General features: G+C 35.4%; 1 protein-coding gene across 3 annotated transcripts in view; it reads right to left on the reverse strand.

Annotated features, from left to right (window-relative positions):
- Nucleotides 1-20,425, reverse strand: part of pgap2 (post-GPI attachment to proteins 2) — a 49,881-nt gene that overhangs the window by 21,508 nt on the left and 7,948 nt on the right. The window contains exons 2-5 of one of the 3 annotated variants that reach the window (XR_012396534.1): nt 19,929-20,178; nt 18,323-18,429; nt 13,166-13,274; nt 6,447-6,530 (exon numbers count right to left, since the gene is read on the reverse strand). Coding sequence is in view for 2 of the 3 variants with exons in the window: in XM_005161301.6 (XP_005161358.1) it covers nt 6,400-6,530; nt 13,166-13,274; nt 18,323-18,429; nt 19,929-20,178 (597 nt within the window). In the remaining variant the exon portion in view is untranslated. 3 annotated transcript variants of the gene reach the window in all.

A 20,425-nucleotide genomic window follows, 5' to 3' on the forward strand; every position in this document is an offset into this window, starting at 1 on the left:
AGAAATAATGTACAGTATAGAATATGTAGTGTCGTGGTGCAGTGGAAAAAGAATTAATAGTGTGTATGATTCCCATGAGCTTGGAGGACTGCATCCATACATCTCTGCAATGACTCAAATAACTTATTAATAAAGTCATCTGGAATGGCAAAGAAAGTGTTCTTGCAGGACTCCCAGAGTTCATCAACATTATTTCCATCCATCTTAAATGCCTCCTCCATCTTACCCCAGACATGCTTAATAATATTCATATCTGGTGACTGGGCTGGCCAATCCTGCAGCACCTTGACCTTCTTTGCTTTCAAGAACTTTGATGTAGAGGCTGAAGTTTGTGGAGCGCTATCCTGCTGAAGAAATTGTCCTCTCTTGTGGTTTGTATTGTAATGGGCTGCACAAATGTCTTGATTCCTCAGGTTGTTGATGTTGCCATCCACTCTGCAGATCTATCGCATGGCCGAATACTGAATGAAACCTCAAACCATGAATTTCCTCCAACAAACTTGACTAATTTCTGTAAAAATCTTGGGAGTTCCAACAGGTCTTCTGCAGTTTCAACAGATGATTACAAAATCTAACTTCTGCCACTTTTCCAAATGATCAACTAAGCAAGTTATTATTTGTTCCTTTGACAACGATATCGTCAACAAGACTTTTGTCAGGTGGTGTACATTACCAATAAATTGTTAAAACGATGGTTTGTTCTGTAGACAACCGAAAAAAATAATTGCTTAATGGGGCTAATAATAGACAGTAAAATGGTTTAAAACAAAAATAAATACCTGCTTTTATTCTACATGAAATGAAAAAAAAAATTCTCAAGAAAAAAAAAAAAAAATTTAAGAAATGCCATGAAAAATGTCTTGCTCTGTTAAACATTATTTGGGAGAAAACTTGACAGTAGGGCTAATAATTTTGACCTGAACTGTGTTTATATTACTAATTCATTGTTCAAACGAATAATGTTAGTTATCCATTAAAGAGGCAGTTCACCCACTTTTATAGTTGAATAAATGCCACTTGAATTAATGCCTTTCTTCTGCTAAACACAAAACCACATATCTGAAGAATGTTGGAAAAAAAACACCATTGACATCCATAGTAGGGCTGCACAATGTTTTGTTTTTCTGCAATATATATTGCAATGTACTTTGTTATACTTAAAAAGAATGTTTATTCACTTTATTTTAAGGTTCAGTTCTCGCTGTAAGCAAATCAATTTGACTTTTGCTTTAATAAACTCCTAATTTGCTCCTCATTAAAGGTAGTAAGATCAATGATGTAGAATAAGATCATATCCAGAACATTTGCTTTATAAGTACTAATAAGCAGCCAATATCTACAATACAACATATAATATACAATGCATGCTAATAAGCAACTAGCTAATGGTGACAGTTAGTCCGAAAAGGGTTACCGAATGTTTTAATTTTGATTGGGATGATTCTGTAGGAGAGTGACTCATGCATAACATGTAATAAACAAACTATAAGCGTCGATAAATGCAACAAAACACAGAAAAATGCATTATGCTTTTGCATATGTAAATGTAAAAATTAAACTGCAAAGTCAACTAAGTATCTTGCAGATGCACACATTGCGATATTGATGCTGAAACAATATATTGTGCAGCCCTAATCCATAGTAGGAATAAAAAATACTATGAAAGTCGATGGCTGTTTTTTTTCCAGCATTCTTTAGTAAATGATGACAATTTTCATTTTTTGGGGGGTGAGCTGTCCATTTAAAGGGTCATGAAACCCCTCACTTTCAATTCAGGTCTACCTCAGAATTTTTTCAAAAAATGCATTATAATGGGCGTGGAGCTCCGCGATCAGAGGCAGGAGTGGGTGTGGCCAGCAGAGCTGGGGAAAAGGAGGGGAGTGAACAACTGTTGTCAGTCGGCTCCCAAAATGAGACACAAACCGTGAGGAGACGCATGATTTTGCAGTTTACAAATTATAATGCAAAGACATAAACAGTAATTTAATGCCCTGCAACATTTGTGCATTCGTAATTTCATATACAGATAACCACAATTTATATCATTATAAAGATAATCGTGTTCATATAAACACTGTAAATGAGGACTTTTCCCTCAATCCCTGGGTCTGAATGCACTCTTGTGCAGCAGGTCTCCTGCCCTGTCTATTTTAACCATTAGCCCTGTTGGTAATCTAGAGGATTTAGGCAAACACAGCAGCACGGCGATGTGTCTAAATGTGAACGAACTCCTGAGAAAAGACAACGTTCTCCAATTCTCATACAGCTCTCCCGTCAAAAATGCTTGCTGCACACAAACAGCTTTTCTGTATCGGCCTTGACAGCATCGCAGGGAAAAACATGCAACAAACCCCAGGGATCATGGAAACAAACACATACAACCCTTCATGAACAGCTAAATATCGTGTGCCGTGGTCTGTGGACGTGGTTTCACCCAGTCATTAATGTAGGGTCTCACAGCCTAGCACTGACAGGTCTGCCTTGCCTTGGAAAGCACGTGCAGTCATGAATAATTAAGAAGCCGGCTCTTCTCATAGAATAAGAAAACTCCGCTATGAATAATAATGAGAAACCGACGTGTCATCTTTGCAATTGCAGTTTTGCGATCCATCGCCGATTTTGATCCGACCCCAAAAATCATTATAAACCCGGAAGCTGAAATTAGCTGACAAAAGCTCAAAATTATCCAGTTTTCCCCAAAATTAAAGCTAACAGGTGCTAACATTGTCTTATCTGATGCTTAACACACACACAAATCGGTTAAAATCTCGAGTACTCGAGGGTTTCGTAAACCTTTAACATCAATTAATAGACTTGAGATAATAGGAACATTGGGTGTTTTTTTTATTTTTATTAATGACCATCAACAAATGTTAGTCTATCTTATATAAATGTACAATACAAAGAAATGAGCATTTCTACATGAATAAATAACAAATAAAAACTGATACGTTTCCAATATATCTAGCAAATATATATGTGCTAATCTCAGAAATCATCCACTAAATTTTCATCCAAATATTTATTCGACACTGATTTAAAAACAGTTTTGGTGCATCATAAAAATCCTTATTATTCACAACATCATGCTGAACTTGGCCACTAGTGATCTATGAAATACAAGTCCAACACAAAACACACCAGTTTTTATGTTCAACCAATGGCAACAACATCATACATCAAGAGCTCTTGTCGTTCTTAAATCAATAATTGCACTATTTGACCATAGAAATATGTACAAACCTAACAATGCTCTTCAGCCCCTATGAAAATAAACAACAAATGCTGTGCAAAAGGCAACCTAAGAATGACTTTTCACACGATTGACACCAGCGCTTACAAAGGAAGAGAGACTGAAGTGAATGACTTTCAGTAGAGCGAGCTGTTAGCATGTAGACGGCACTTGTGAAACAGCAGCTGCAAACCAACTGACACGTCACTCTGAGTTACTTGAACATTTGCAGATATTTAACAGATAATACGCACTTAATAAGCACTTTTGAGTGAAGCCAACGTCAGCCAATGGGAATAAGCCGATTGAAGATCAAAATAAGAAGCTAACTGGATGCTATATCAAAAAACTTTTTAGAGTTTATATCACACAATTCTGACCTTTCTTCCATCAATTCATAAATATGAAGTCAGATCTGCAAAATAGAAACTTCCTTTTGATTTAAAAAGTCTAAATTCAGAGATTTGCAAAATATTAAACTTGCAATTCTGAAAATACATTTGTGAATTGTAATATGTAAACTCACATTTGTGAGAAAAGTCAGAATTGTGAGATTAAAAAAGCCACTTACCTTTTTTTTAAATTCTGCGGCAGAAATAGTCTGCTATAAAAAAAAGCTTTGATTGAGGAAAATTAAAGGGATAGTTCAACAACAACAACAAAAAAAAGTCATCATTTGCTTTATTATACCTTTTATTTAATTAGTCTCGAACCAATATGAGTTTCTTTTTTTCAATTTTCAACCTGATGGATTTTGTCGTTTCTTTTTTCCATGTTATGAACACCAGTGATAACCATCACATCTTTTGTTATCCAGATTCTTCTCTTTTTCTTTTAGGAGAAAGAAACTCATAGAGACCAGTAAACAACAACATTTTCAACTTTTCCTTTAAATGATTCCAATTTTTTTTTTTACTTTACTAATTGTTTATTCATTCTCCAAAGACTTATGATATACTTTTACAGTTAAACACAAAATAAGATAATCTTCAAAATATCTTAAACAGTAAAAAGAAATTCAAATGTTTATTCAATTTTTATTTTTCGATAACCTTTCCTTTTAAATAACTACTTCACTCATTTTTTTACTTCACTAATTGTTTATTCACCCTCCAAAGCCTTATGAGTATCCTTTTACTGTTAAACACAAAAAATATATATTTTGAAGTATGTTGGAGAGAGGTAGCTGTTGATATATAGTGGAAAAAAGATGAAAGTCAATTTCCAACAATCTTTAAAATATCTTCAACAATAAAAAGAAACTCAAATGTTTATACAACTCTTATTTTTGGCTGAACTTTCCCTTTTAATAACTACTTTACCCATTTTTAAAAAAAAATTTATTTTACTAATTGTTTATTCACCCTCCAAACTTTTATAAGTATCTTTTTACGTTTGAAACAAAAGAAGATATTTTGAAGAATGTTGGAGAGCGATAGCTGTTACTATACACATTGAAAAAAAACTCTGAAAGTCAATAGTCAACAATCTTTAAAATATCTTTTATTTACCTCATTCTACTTTTTATATAATTATCCTTTCTTTTTTTTTCTTTTTTCAACCTGATGAACTTTCTTTTTCTTTTTTTCCATGATATGGGAACCAGTGAGGACCATCAACTGTTAAGTTAGCCAGACTCTTATTCTTTCAGGAGAAAGGAACTCATACAGACCAATTAAAAACAAAATTTTCATTTTTGGGTGAACTTTCCCTTTAAATAACTACTTCATCTTTCTTTTTTTACTTATCGTTTATTCACCCTCCAAAGCCTTATGAGTATCTTTTTACAGTTAACCACAAAAGAAGATATTTTAACAAATGTTGGAGAGCGATAGCTGTTGATATACATAGTGGAAAAACTATTGAAGTCAATATTCAACAATCTTCAAATATCTTCAACAGTAAAAAGAAACTCAAATGTTTATACAATTCTTATTTTTTGCTGAACTTTCTCTCTAAATAACTAGATCACCCATTTTTTTTTACTTTACTAATTGTTTATTCACCCTCCAAAGCTTTATGAGTATCTTTGTACTGTTAAACACAAAGAGGATATTTTGAAGAATGCTGGAGACTGATAGCTGTTGATATGAATTGTGAAAGAAACTATGAAAGTCAATATTCAACAATCTTCAAAATGTCTTCAACAGTAAAAAAGAACTCAAATGTTGACACTATATTAATTTTTGGCCGAACTTTCCCTTTAAATGATGACTTCATCAATAAAAGCAACTTTCCTTATCATTTATTCACTCTCCAAAGACTTACGAGAATCATTTTACTCTTTAACACAAAAGAAGATACTTTGAAGAATGCTGGAGACTGATAGCTGTTGATATACATAGTGAAAAAAGAAACTGTGAAAGTCAATATTCAACAATCTTTAAAATGTCTTCAACAGTAAAAAGAAACTCAAATGTTGACATCTTTTATTAGCTGACCTTTTCTTTAAATGATGACTTCATCAAAACCCCCCAGAAACTTATTTGTTTATTCACTCTTCAAACCTTTACAGGTATCTTTTTACTGTTAAACACAAAGGAAGATATGTTTAATTATGTTGGAGACCGATAGCTGATGATATACATAATAAAAAACTTTATTAAACAATCTTTCAAATATCTTCAACAGCAAGAAGAAACTCAAATGTTGACACTATTTTAATTTTTGGCTGAGCGTTCCCTTTAAATGACTTCATCAAATAAATAAATCTTTACTTATCTTTATTCACCCTTTAAGGTCTTATGCGTATCCTTTTACTGTTAAACACAAAAGAAGATATTTTGAAGAATGTTGGAGACATTGTTGTTGATATACATAATGAAAAAAAAACTTTGAAAGTCAATATTCAACAATCTTCAAATTACCTTCAACAGTAAAAAGAAACTTAAAAGTTGACTCAATTTTCATTTTGGCTGGACTTTTCCTTTAAGAAGTTAAAAGCTAATAAATTAAACTATTTAACTGGTTTCTGTAGACGTGATCCTTTAAAACGTAGCACACCACTGAAGATGACCTTAGATAAAATATTTAAAGCAGCCGAGTTTAAAAACACTGTTTTGTGAGGATGTAAACAGTCATAGGTGCTTTAATGCAGTCAGTCTCGAGTCAAAATCAGCCACGTGTCTCAAGTTTCAAGGAGATGATGCAAGTGTTCACTTCCTGTGTCAGAAGTGCTTTCCCTCTGGAGGTGTTGCAACCATCACCTCCTTACCTCCAAAGTCCCAGTAGGCAGTCATGTGGAAGGCCATGTTGGACAGCACCACCAGATACTCACACACCGCGAAGCATGTGTAAACTGCCAGAGAGAGATAAGAAAATACTGAAGTTTGGAATTACAACACTCATTTCAATAGAGACAACAACTGGACATGATTTAATTACCAAATATTTTGCCTAAATGCATTACAAACAAAACATGTGTAACTGCAAGAGTGCATTCATTCTAATGCCTGGGTTATACTTCTGAATGGAGTGATTGGTGTCCCCCAGACACCCTGCATGTAGTCTATGCCATTGTGAGCATTTATACTTCTGCTTTCGGTCTAGCAAGAACATCTCTGAAACACTAGTATGCAGAGAGGTTTCTTTGTTCCACTTTATCATGTATCTTCCTGTAGAAGTACCTCAATCTCGCAATCATTCAAGAAAGAAAGAAAGAGAAAACCAGCAAATGTTCAATAACTTTCCTAAACCTATCAAAAAGTAAACACAAAACACATCCATCTGGGGCTTCTTCACAAGGCGCCACTCTTGTTAAAGGAATACTCCACTTTTGTTGGAAATACACTCATTTTACAATTCCCCTAGAGTTAAACTATTGAGTTTAACCATTTTTAATCCATTCAGCTGGTGGGAGCACTTTTAGTTTAGCTATTTAGCTTAGCATAAGTAATTGAATCTGATTAGACCATTAGCATCTTGCTCAAAAATTTCAATAGAAGTGTTTCAATAATTTTCCTATTAGATGACATCAGGCACTGCACAATAGCCGTGTTTTTACTATCGTGCCTAAAGCGAGCGAGCCTGGGTGAGCCAAGGCCAGTCGTGTTTCCACTGTCACTTCCAGGGCCTGATCGGGCTAAAGAAGGGTATTCTCGGGGCCAGCGGCTGACCTTTTTTGGCCCGCCGAATACCTTGGCCCAAAGAGGTCTATATTTTATTACTTGCTCTTATGTTCTGAAACACTTAACACATTCCTGTACTTAAGATCACCGAATAATATGCAACATCCTTAAATAAAGAGGAATTACCAGAGAATTTCTGTGGTTTAATATTATGGATGCGCTCACTGCGCTGAGTCTCTCCGTTAGTGGCGAGACCGCTCGATGCACAATGCCAACAGTCGGTCGGTGAGTAAACGAATATAATGAATGGAAATACACAGGCCTGTGCGTATACACATATTATGTAATGCTGTACAGTAACGTGTCATTTGATCATTTCGGTTGTTTTCATTTTAATGGTTTCGTGATCATGCGATGATGTGCTTTATGATTCCTGCTGAACTGGGCGGGTTGTGTGACGTTTGATTCAGGGGACTTTCTGGGAGCGGGGTTTGCGTGACGCGCTGCGAGCTACTAGCCCGACAGTGGAAATGCTGCTAATGATATTACACAGGGCCCGCATATTGTCAATATAGACCCCAGATAGGAAACAGCGCTATGTATTATCATTGCGCCTCCTTACAACCTAGAAAATATTCTATTCCTAGATTAAGATATTCCTAGATCTTATTTTTCATAAACCATAAAACATGGTGAAACTACAGATAAAAAAAGTGTAAAATAGAAAAACTTATTTTGATTCTTTTTTGAGTGAGATGCTAATGGTCTAATCTGATTCAATGATCTATGCTAAGCTAAGCTTAAAGTGCTCCAGCCAGACCCAGAGACCTTCTGAATGGATTAAAAAATGGTAAAACTCTAGGGTCATTTTAAAATGAGCCTTTTTCCAACAAATGTGAAGTGTTCCTTTAAATACATCGGCACCACCTCTCTCTACTCTCGGCCCCGTCCACAATTATCACCGCTACCAAGATCTAGCACTTTACCTCTTGACATGATTTAACTGTCCTTAATGCCCACAACCCAAGACGTGCTGCGCTGCTTTCTCCAGAACTCACCCGGGTGAACGCACGGTAAGTACATTTATAAAAATGTGTTATTTAATACAGAGCAATCATCTAACCACTCAAATCAGTGATTAAACACAATATATTTTAGGTACGGGTTTAACCAAAAATCACATTAGTCAATTCCGTTCATATTTTTCTCTTATAAGAGAAGGTGCTCAAAATTGATTGGCTGGTGGTGGGTGTTTTTTATGAAGACACCACAACATCCTCATAGAAAAGCACGACACCATGGCGACAGACACCACATGCTAAATTTGAATTGGACTGGCTGTTGCGTTGCTACAGTACATTCATTTTGTGTGTGTGTGTGTGTTTATTCCCCATTTTATACCAGCTTGTTTCACATTAATCCTGAACATACACTACCGCTCAAAAGTTTGAAGTGAGCTTTTTTTTTTTTTTAATAATTATACATTTTATTTAAAAAATATTTTGTTCATCAAGGCAGCATTTATTAAATGAAAAAATATATATTGTTAAATACTTATCACTTATTGTATGTAGTTTCAAATGAAATTTTTACTATAGTCATTATTGCTTTAATTACTATAACTCGGGGCTTAATTTGTACCGGACTAGCTGGATCCGGCACCTCTGAAATCTGATCCGGCAGACCAGCACATGCCTCACATGCACCCCTGCCCTGCTCTCTTCACTTTCTTCCGCAACTCCCCAACCCTCTGCACTTTTGTCCGCGATACTGCCCTATTTTCACTTTCATACACCAATCTGTTCAGGGACTTTGCAATTTTTAAAATTAAGCATTGCTATTACCATTTATAATAACAATATCAATAATAACAACAACAACAACAACAACAACAACAACTATAATACTAATACAAATTTCTAAAGGATCATGTTACTCTACAGACTGGAGTAAAAAAGCTAAAAATTCAAAATTTCAATCACTGGAATAAATGATTAAATAAATTATAAACTACTTCAGTTATTTTATATTGCAATGACATTTCACAACTTTACAATGTACTGTACAACTGTACAATGTACAACAATCAATTGTACTGTAATTTTGATAATACATGCAGCTTTGGTGAGCAGGAGAAGCTTACTTTAAAACATTCAAAAATCCTACTGAACCCAAATTTTTGAATGGTAGTGTAAGTGTAATTTATCGACCTCCTAGGTCTACTAAAGACTTTATTAAACAGTTTGGGGACTTGTTGAGCAGTATTTTACCTAGATATGATAATATTTTAATTTTGGGTGATTTTAATGTTCATGTTTGCTGCCCAAAAGACAATTTAGCTAAGGATTTCTTAAATCTTATTGACTCTTTTAATTTGACACAGCATGTGCAAGGGCCCACTCACAACCAGGGGCACACATTGGATTGTGTTTTGACATATGGTCTATCAATCTGCAATGTTGCATTAGACGATATGGCATTTACAGACCATAAAGCAGTCACTTTTGAGATCACTTTTACCCATGAAATAAGCAACTCTCCTATTGTTTTCAGGCGATTTCGTAGATTTAATGTTTCTTCTATTGATCTGTTTAAAGATTTGTACATTAATGAACAACATACAACTATGCTAGAGGACCCTCCCTCTTATATGGATGTTGACCAGTTACTGGAATTGTTCAATTGCTCTTTTTCTTCAATCTTAGACTTTGTTGCCCCCGAAAAAACTAGAACTGTTAAGCCTAGATCAGAGCCTTGGCTAAATGAGACAACTCGGGCATCTAGACAGGCCTGCAGAAAGGCTGAACGCAAGTGGAAGAGAGATAAACTGCAGGTGTCATATGAGATCTTTAAGGAATCTCTCTCTAATTATCAGCGTTCTATGAAGGAGGCTAAGAGGAAATATTTTTCTGAATTAATCAGTACTCATCAAAATAAGCCTGATGTTTTATTCTCCTGCATAAGTTCTGTGATTAACCCTGGGTCTAATGTTGTTATGGAGGAGTCATGTGATACATGTGAAGCTTTTTTAAACTTCTTTACGGAGAAGATTTCTTCAATTAGGTCTGGGATTGCTAGCTTTGATATTGTTTTTCCGGAACCGGATGTGTCCCCTGCTGCACTTGTTAGCTTCACACCTGTCTATCTTCTATCTCTGACTGATACAGTAGGCAAGATCAAACTTAGCAGCTATCCATTGGATATTTTTCCATCAAAGTTTTTTAAGCAAGCCTTTGAGATTATTGGCCCTAGTATTTTATCCATTATAAATAGGAGTCTTGTTTCTGGTGTGGTGCCTTCTCAGTTGAAACATGCCGTCGCGCAACCTCTCTTGAAAAAGCCTAGTTTGGATAAATCTGTGTTGTCCAATTTTAGACCAATTTCTAAGCTACCCTTTTTATCTAAGATTTTGGAGAAAACAGTTTTAACACAACTGCAGAGCTATCTGGAGCTCAACAGTATTCATGAAGTTTTTCAATCGGGTTTTAAGGCATATCACAGTACTGAGTCTGCACTGCTACGTGTGTTGAATGACATTCTGTTATTTAGGGACTCGGGGCACTCTGTGATCCTTATGCTTCTTGACCTTACTGCAGCTTTTGACACTATAGATCACGAAATCCTTATTTCTCGTCTTGAGAGATTAGTGGGCATTCAGGGCTCTGCCCTTAAGTGGTTTAGATCTTATTTGTCGGACAGAAGCTTTTGCGTTAATGTTGGTCAGACTTTTTCATCCTCCAGACCCCTGACATGTGGAGTTCCACAAGGGTCTATACTTGGACCTATTTTATTTTCTTTATATATTTTACCTTTAGGATCAATTTTTCGTAAACATGGGGTGGCTTTTCATTTTTATGCTGATGACACTCAGATTTATGTCCCTTTTAAAAGTAGGGATAAAAAGGAGCTTGACTCCTTTATGAGATGCCTAGTCGAGGTTAAGAGCTGGCTTTCGTCAAATTTTTTAAATTTCAATGAAGAAAAAACTGAGCTGGTCTGGTTTGGCGATCCTAACCCTCTGCATTTATCAGGTTTTGGTGAGCTTTCCACTTATCAAAAACCTGTTGTTAGAAACCTAGGATTTCAATTCGACAGTGATCTGAAATTTAACAAACAAGTAAATACAGTTGTTAAATCCAGTTTTTACCATTTACGACTTGTGGCAAAAGTAAAGTCGTTTCTCTCTTTTAATGACCTTGAGAAGGTGATCCATGCTTTTATTCTGGGAAGACTTGACTATTGTAATTCTCTGTATGTGGGTATTAGTCAAAATGCCCTAAACAGATTGCAATTAGTACAGAATGCAGCTGCGAGACTTCTGACAGGGACTCGCAAGTTTGAGCACATATCCCCAGTTCTTTCCTCTCTGGGCTGGCTGCCTGTTAGGTCGAGAATTGATTTTAAACTATTGATCTTTGTTTTTAAATCCTTAAACAATCTGGCACCATCATACTTATCAGACCTGCTACACGTATACAATCCTGGTAGGTCACTGAGGTCTTCTGATGAATTTATTCTATCTGTACCAAGGTCCCGGTGTAAGCGAAGTGGGGATCGGGCTTTTGCTGTTGTCGCCCCAAAACTCTGGAACGGGCTTCCGCCCCACATCAGACACGCTCCAACTCTACCTGTTTTTAAAAAGCGTTTAAAACACCATCTTTGTTCCTTAGTGTTTGAGCCTTTTTAATGTTGAGGGATTTGCCTTATGTTTTAATTGTTATTTATGTGATGTAGATTTCATGTTTAGTATTGATTGTGTTCAGCACTTTGGGCAACGTTGTGTTGTAAAAAATGTGCTATATAAATAAATAAACTAAACTAACTAAACTAAACTAAACTAAACTAAACTAAGTGTATTGGGTTTGGTGAAATTAACTAATTTCCTTAAAGAATTTTAGCCATTTTAATATCTATCAAATGTTCAACTTTTGTCAATAACTTTTGAAATTCAGAGAGAATTTTCATGCAGTAGTTTGGCCCCAATTGGCAAATGACTATGCAAAATTACATTTCAAATGTGCCCAATAATTTTGTCAATCTTTGATAAAGATTATAATTAGCAGTGCGTTTTAATTATAAGTGTTTTAAAGATCAACTTGAATGTGAGATCTAAATGTTATAAGAGGGGAATTGAGCACCATAATCAATAATTCACAATATAAACTGTTGAGTGATACTGTAAACGTGTATCATATGTTCATATTATACAAGTATATTTCTGAAGCTTGCTACGAACAGTTTAAAACACGAAAAACTATTCTAACAAACTACGGCTTATAAAATTTGAGTTTTAGAATTCATTTGAAAAGAAATACACATTTATTTAGCAAAGACTCCTTTAAAGTTCATTCATTCATTTTCTTGTCGGCTTCGTCTCTTTATTAATCCGTGGTCGCCACAGCGGATTGAACCACCAACTTATCCAGCAGGTTTTTACGCAGCAGATGCCCTTCCAGCCGCAACCCATCTCTGGGAAACATCCACACACACATTCACACACACACACTCATACACTATGGACAATTTAGCCCACCCAATTCACCTGTACCACATGTCTTTGGACTGTGGGGGAAACTACTGCGCCACTGCCTCGACCCTCCTTTTAAGTGACATTATAAAAATTCTGCAGATAAATGCAATTTCTGCTGACATTTTAGACACTTTTTAAGTTTTAAACCTCAAAAACACTTTACAAGAAATACAATTTTCTTCATATCTTAAATCTGATTAATGGTGACCATAAAATTCCCCAAATATTAGCAATCAATTATAGTTCATAATAATTTCTGAGTTGATTTTAAAATCATTTCTCATAAACCATTGAGGGAAATTAGGGTGGGGTGAAGAACAGAGATGTTGCACTCACTTCCTTCTTCACAGTACGTGTTGTGCCGCCTGTAGAAGTAGACCGCCAACACACAGCAGCCGCCGTTGAACAGGAAAAGGCGGAGCTTAAACCAGTACGACATCATCTCCTGGTGACAAAGCGGGTTCGTGAAGAAAGAGAAGAGAGAAAAAAGAGAAAGAAGACACACAATGTCATCAGTTCTCTTCTGCAACGCGATGTGGAGCAAGCAGGTGGAGCGCGGCTCTATGAAAATACTGCAACCACTTCCCCCAGAGCTGCACTTTCACAGCAGCACAAATATACAGACACACTGCGGTCTTTGACACATTAACTCCCAGAATTCTCACCCGGCGGCGCAAAAGCAACACCTTTTATTAGAGCTGTGCGAGTGGTGTCAAGATCACTTGTGTGTTAAGAGCGTAGCTGAATAATTAGAGAAAGTCTATGTATGAGAATATAAGCTGAGTGTAAAATTGAACAGTAAAAGATTCACATGTTAAAATCACATGTGAGATGTGCATGAAATGTTTCACATGTGATTTTAACATGAGGTTCACAAGATGTTTATTAGACGCTAGAGGGTTTTTTTTATGGGATGCTAATCTGTTTTTTTTTTTCTTATCCCCTCATTTTGTTTGAATGCCTAAAAAATTATTGCTGGGCAAAAATATATTGCGATTAATCACATCCTAAATAATAATAAAATTGTACACACTTATTATATATATCTATCCATGTAACACAATTGTTTTGTATGGTTTTGTTTCTATGCATGTGTGTATCACATATACATATTAAGATCCTGGATCTTTTAATCTTGATAACAGATCTCTGGCTAATTTGGTTCTTCAAGCAAGTTCGTGATTAGATAAACATTTCTGGATAAGCTGATCTGAGATCAATGCATGTGTTGTGAAGGACTGATCTGTCGATCATCAAAATCATGATCAGCAATGAAACGATTAGCTGACAGCACAGCAGTGTAATGACATCATCTGATTATTATTCAATTACTCATGTGAGCAAAATTATATAAAATTCATTGTAAACGGTTTTTTAAATATAAATGTTTATGTTTGTATATTTGTTAAATACGCAATAACTTTCCACCTTTGTTGTGCACCACAGGCTTTATACTTTTATGTGTCGAGAGTATTTAGCAATTTATTTATTTTACATTAGAGCAGATTTTCTTTATTATAGTAGCCAAGCCCTATTTAAGTTTCTTAATCTGCATAAGGAATAACTGTCTGTTTATTTTAATTTTGCATCAAAAACATTTTGATATGGGTAAAGGTGTCCAGAGCTTTTGTGAAGCATCAAATCAAGCATATTAGATGTCAAAAAAATGTGCATGACTGCATAAATTATTATTCCTTAAAAAAAACAAAAAAACATGGGTCCGTTCTTCATACCTCGCTTAAATGATCTAAGATGATTTGGCAGATCCTGGATCTTTTCATCTCGATAACTGATCTCTCACTAATTTGGTTCTTCAAACAAGCTCGCGAATCAGATTAGAATGTCTGGATGAACTGATCTGAGATCGCTGCGTGTGTTGTGAACGACTGATCTATCGATCCTCGAAATCATGATCTGCAATGCAACGATTGGCTGATGGCAGCGTAATGACATCATCTGATTAATATTCAATTATCCATGTGAGCAAAATTACATCAAACTAGCAGTAAACCGTGTTAAAAGACACGCAATAACCTTCCACATTTGTTGTGAGCTGCAGGTTTTACACTTTCATGTGTCAAGACTATTCATTATGTATTTCAATGCCTATCAGTGTATTTAGTTTACATTTAGAAAATATTTTCTTTATTATAGTAGCCGTTTTTAATCGGTGAAAAGAATAACTGGATGTTTACAAAAGCATTTTGATATTGGTAAAGGTGTCTGCAACTTTTGTGAAGCATCAAATCACTGGCATATTAACTGTCAGAACATGTTTATGACTGCTGAAATGTATTATTGCTTTTAAAAAAGTGACATATTGTGCATTTCTATTATACACAAATTGTTCTAAAGTGATCTAAAAAGTTCATATCAATCAGTTTTCTCTTTGCACCACCAGGTGGCAGTCTTTGTACATTCATTTCGAGGGTGCAGATTGCATAAGTTTTATTAATATGTATAACTTTATTTATTTTGTTAATAACTAGGCTTTATATATATATAGCTTAAAATAGTTACTACTTTCCCAAGTGTATATAACTACTATTGTAAGAAAAGATCAGCATTTGGTACATACTTTCAGTATTTTCTTTGCATGAACTGAGCTGATCTAACCCTGTTTCTATGAATTGAGCCTGCTGCCCAGCAGGTTTGATCTACCAAAAATGTTGCTATGACAACAACTCTCGGATCAGCTTTGAAGAACGAAATGATCCTGGATTGTGTCAAATTGCCAACATCCAAATCCAGCTAACTGAGTAATCCACGTACGAAGAATGGACCCCATGTCTATTATCATACACAAATTGTACTTAAGCGGGTACCTTAAATATATAACTACTAATGTAAGAAAATATCAGAATTTGGTACGTACTTTTAATATTATTTTTGCTTGAAAAGGCTTATGAAAAAGATCTCATCTAATCCTGTGTATATGAAATAAGCTGCTGCTGCTCCCGAACAGGTTTGAGCTACCAGAACTGTTGCTATGACAACAACTCTCAGATGAGTTTTGGAAAAAATGAAATGATCCTGGAACTGTCAAATCGTCAACAAACAAATCCAGCTAACTGAGTAATCCACGTACGAAGGACCCCTGTAGTCCGCAATTCTTGTTTGTGTTTATAAAATAAATTCACAAAAAATTTACTGTTTTCACGAAATCACATTTTGTACATGGAGATGATAATAAGGATTTTTTTTTTACATCTGTATTTTTAGACTCCCAAAACATTGCTGTCATATAAATAAACCAAATACTTGTGGGTTAGGGCAGGAACAGGGCTGGACTGGGACAAAAAAATAATAATAAATAAATAATTGAATGAATAAACAAACAAACAAACAAATAAATAAATCAGCCCTGGCATTTTGGGACAGAGTGGGCCACTACATTCAATCAAAATGCTACCCCTGCACGCCCTTGATTATGTTTACCTACTCCCATTCTATAAAAGCACAAAAGCCATATTTAGGAAATAATGAGAGTTGAAAAATTTTAAACTTAAATTAAATTTATTATTCAAATAAAATTATAATCCACACTGGAAGTCCATCTTGTGTGTGCCTGTGTGTTTTGAGGAGCCTATACTAAATAATGAACATAACAAAAACTGCCTGTTGAGGCCTGCTGATGCACATTAATTGTTAGTATTAGTTTTGCTTAAGTTGCACACTAGTTTTATCATGTACAAATATCATTATAACCACATTGTATAAATATTATTGTAACTATAAGCCTACATCATGCTGATGATCAAAAACAAAATGTCATGATATCTCATGCGATTGTCTTCTGACCAAGTGCATCTTAAAATACATGAATGACACTCCTTATAGAGCTTGAGAAGCAGACAGTTCTTTTTGGTCTATATAATTTGCTAAATAAAGACTTGCAGGTTAAGCATAAGGAAACAGCATAAGAGGAAGTTGCCGCGGGCCTTGGTGCAGATGAAAAGTAAAAAGAAAGTATATGGACAGACAGGTAACTAGATAAAATAGACAGTAACATATTGATCCGTGCAACAATTGTCGATCTGCTGCGCGCTGCAGAAGCAAAAGGCAAAGGCCTGCTTGCCACTTCTTCTCTCCATATGTGCGAGTGGGGTGAGAAACAGGCGTGACTCTCAACTATTTTGACAAGTACACATTGCAGTCTTACAGAGTCCAAAATGGAAGTTTGTGATTGGGTCAGCCCAATGTCAATAAAGAAAAGAACCAATGGGCTGCAGATTACGCCACATAGGCCGGTCTGTCCGAAAAAGAAACATCTTACTTTTCAAAACATCACAGATCCCAGCATCGTCAATTAGTTAGGCAGAAAAACACGGTCTGCTAAGTGTTTTATGGGCCGAGCAGATCATAAGATTATCAGTACAGCCCAAAAAGTTTCCCAGCGGGAAACTGCTCGGCCTGCCAGATGGCCAGTCCAACCTCGGAAAGGAACCACATGAAAGTTAGCAACTGATTTTTGAATTTAATTTTAGATAGACAATACCTTTAAAGTCAGTGTGAAATTACAAATAACAATCTTTATTTTGCTAGCGTACATTGAGATTCTTTAGGTCAGGGGTCACCTCTCTCATTTCTGGAGGTCCGATGCCCTGCAGGGTTTAGCTCCAACTTGCCTCAAGACACCTGACTGGGTGTTTCAAGTATACCTAGTAAGACCTTGATTAGCTTGTTCGGGTTTGTTTGATAAGGGTTGGAGCTAAAATCTGCAGGACACCGGACCTCCAGGAACAAGTTTGGTGATCCCTGCTTTAGGTGAACAATTGATTAGTGAAAGTAAAATAAGTTTGTTCAATCATGGTTCATCAGTGTGACCATTCGCTTCTGCGATTGAAGTGGTGGTCTTTCTCTGTTGATGTCTGTTTTTTAGCCCTTTTTATATTTTTTAGCCCTTTTACCGTTAGTTTGGCACACGGGAATGATGTGCAAAAAAAGCCCCGCCCCCGATTTAATATTCAGTTTCAGTTAGACGTAAATCAACACACTGAAATAAATGTTTGTGCCCAATTGTGTAGACTGAAGAGTAACTTAATTTGATAAGTTTTACAGGTCATCCAGGCATATTTTTCATCCACAGTTTAATGAGAACAATTGTACATACCACTCTTTTACACACTGTTTTAAATGTACATTACTACTACATACTATTTTTGTGAATTACATGTAAAACAGTATTTGAAAAGAGTAGTGTGTACAAACAATGGACACTTTACTGGAGCAACGCACCACACCTGTTACTTCAGGTAATATTACAGTTACTAATGTACTCTGCTCACTGATTACCACATGATTAACACACATATAATCAGGCAGGTCTTCATGAAGAGCTGAACTGGTATACCTAATAAAGAGGCCAGTGAGTGTACTGCATGTAATATTGGCCTTTACATACACATGAGATTGTTTATATCGCCCCCTGTTGATCTGTTTATAACTCATTATGCTAAACCGTAATGTCATAATCTCAAAAACTCTTCTCACCTCTGAACTGATCGAATACTTGACAATCAGGGACCACAATTTGCAGGTGCACAACATGTGGAACAGAGAGCTGCCAATAAACAGGATGAAGCCGCTCTTATGGACACCTGTGGACCACATATATAAAGACATAACATTATAATCCTTAAAGACATAGATAAAATTATTGTTTTGCAGGTAAAATAACAATTATTATTATTTGATAGAAATATATTTGGCATTAAACAATTAAGACGGTCTTTGCATTGCGAAATAAAAAATAAAATATGCAAAAATTATGATGTAAAGTAAATAAAATTCTTACAACACATTTTTTTTAATTTTAATGAATAGCAAATACTGATGCAAATATTCACTATACACAGACAGTTTTGATTTACGTAAGATTTGTTTTAAAAAGAAATAATAATTTTACTATTTTTTTTCTATATAAAGAAAATAAATAAATAAAACATTTATGCTGAAGACAGTATACTGAAGTAATGGCCGATAAAAAGCTTTGCATCATTGGCAGGGTTCAACACTAAGGACTTTTTCTACTGGACTGATCGGGCCAGTGGTTCAAATTTTTTACTTGCCCGTCCAAAATTTTTACTTGCTCCACCAAAAAAAAAAAAAGTTAATTGCTATTTCTTAGCCACATATTTTAAATAATGTGTCAAAAATAATGTCTGTAAATCTAGAATTTCAATATTTAAAAATGTTATTAAATGTATAATGAGCAAAATTCTAAGTGTTTTGCAAACAAATTTAGCAGTATGGAAATAGTGCAGGTATTTTATTGCAAAACAAAGGTAGCAGGCTTGCCAAACTGACGATAAACTGTGCAAAACATCACTTAATTTTTTTCATCATGTTTACCCACATAAATGTCTGCTTCAAGACGACTTAACAGAGAAGATGGCATTTAAAGGCTTAAAAGAACAAACTGTTGTTGGTTCTAGGACTGTATTTGATTATTGACAAATAATCGTAGGCAAATTTAACTTAAGTGACAAGGCAGCACTTGCCCCGATTGGCCCAGTAACAATCCTTTGTACTATCCAGAGCGTCTGGCCCGATGGCCTAGGGCCAACATGTCAGTCCTAATTGTTGAGCTCTGACGGGTATAAATTATTTTTCAAAATATATAAAAATAGATTCCTATTTAAAGTTTAAAGTTCTATGTAACCACAATTTTTTTACAGTAATGTACTCTGACGAAGCAAATATGAAAATTATACTGAGTATCATTAAAATTGTTTATTGTTAAACTTTTCAAAAGTATTTTAAATTACAGTAGCCAAAAATATCATATCATTACATTTTGAACTAAAATTAAATAAAAAACTAATTGAAAAATGTGAAATTGTGAAAACAAAACTAAGTTTGTGAAAATGTGAAAACAAAAAATATGTACAAAAAAAGACTTTTATTCTGTATAATCACACGGTCTCACAAAACATTGTTTTTTCTAAACATTTTGAAGCAAAATATTTCAAGACAATCATTTACAAACACACCGCATTTAGCAAATCAATAGCAATACAATCACAAGCACATTAAAGCGACCCTGCTCATGTGTGCATGCAGAATATTCAGGGCTTGAGTCCAGAAAGGGACTTACTGTATGTCTCAGTGGAGGAGACGTAGGTGAGCAGAAGCAGGCCAACATTTTCACTCAGAGCTAAGAGGAATGTGAAGCCACTCAGCAGCTGCTCCGTCAGCCTCCTGGAGAAGCGTCCGCGGTAAAAGCTCAAATACGCAGCGGCTACCAGGAAGCGTGGGGCAGAATGCAGACCGATGCTGAAGCGCCAGATGTAGCGTTCAGGAGTTAGACTGATGGCTGCGCTGATCGACGGGAGGTAGTTTGGAACCTGGGAGAGATTTATTTTTTAAGAATTAACTATGGATTTTCCAGGACAGAGTAACACGAATAATTTCTCATGTCTTTATGATTACTAATAAAGCTAAAATTTTAAGATTAAGCCTAGATTATATGATGACCCAAGTGTCATCCCTATTCACAGTAAATCTGGAATAATGTGTGTATTTGCTTTTTCTGTACACCAAATGATCTGTACTTCTAGCTAGGTCAGAGGTCTTAGGTCCACACGTAATCTT

The sequence above is a fragment of the Danio rerio genome, chromosome 21 (genome assembly GCF_049306965.1).
Source record: "Danio rerio strain Tuebingen ecotype United States chromosome 21, GRCz12tu, whole genome shotgun sequence".
NCBI lineage: Eukaryota > Metazoa > Chordata > Actinopteri > Cypriniformes > Danionidae > Danio > Danio rerio.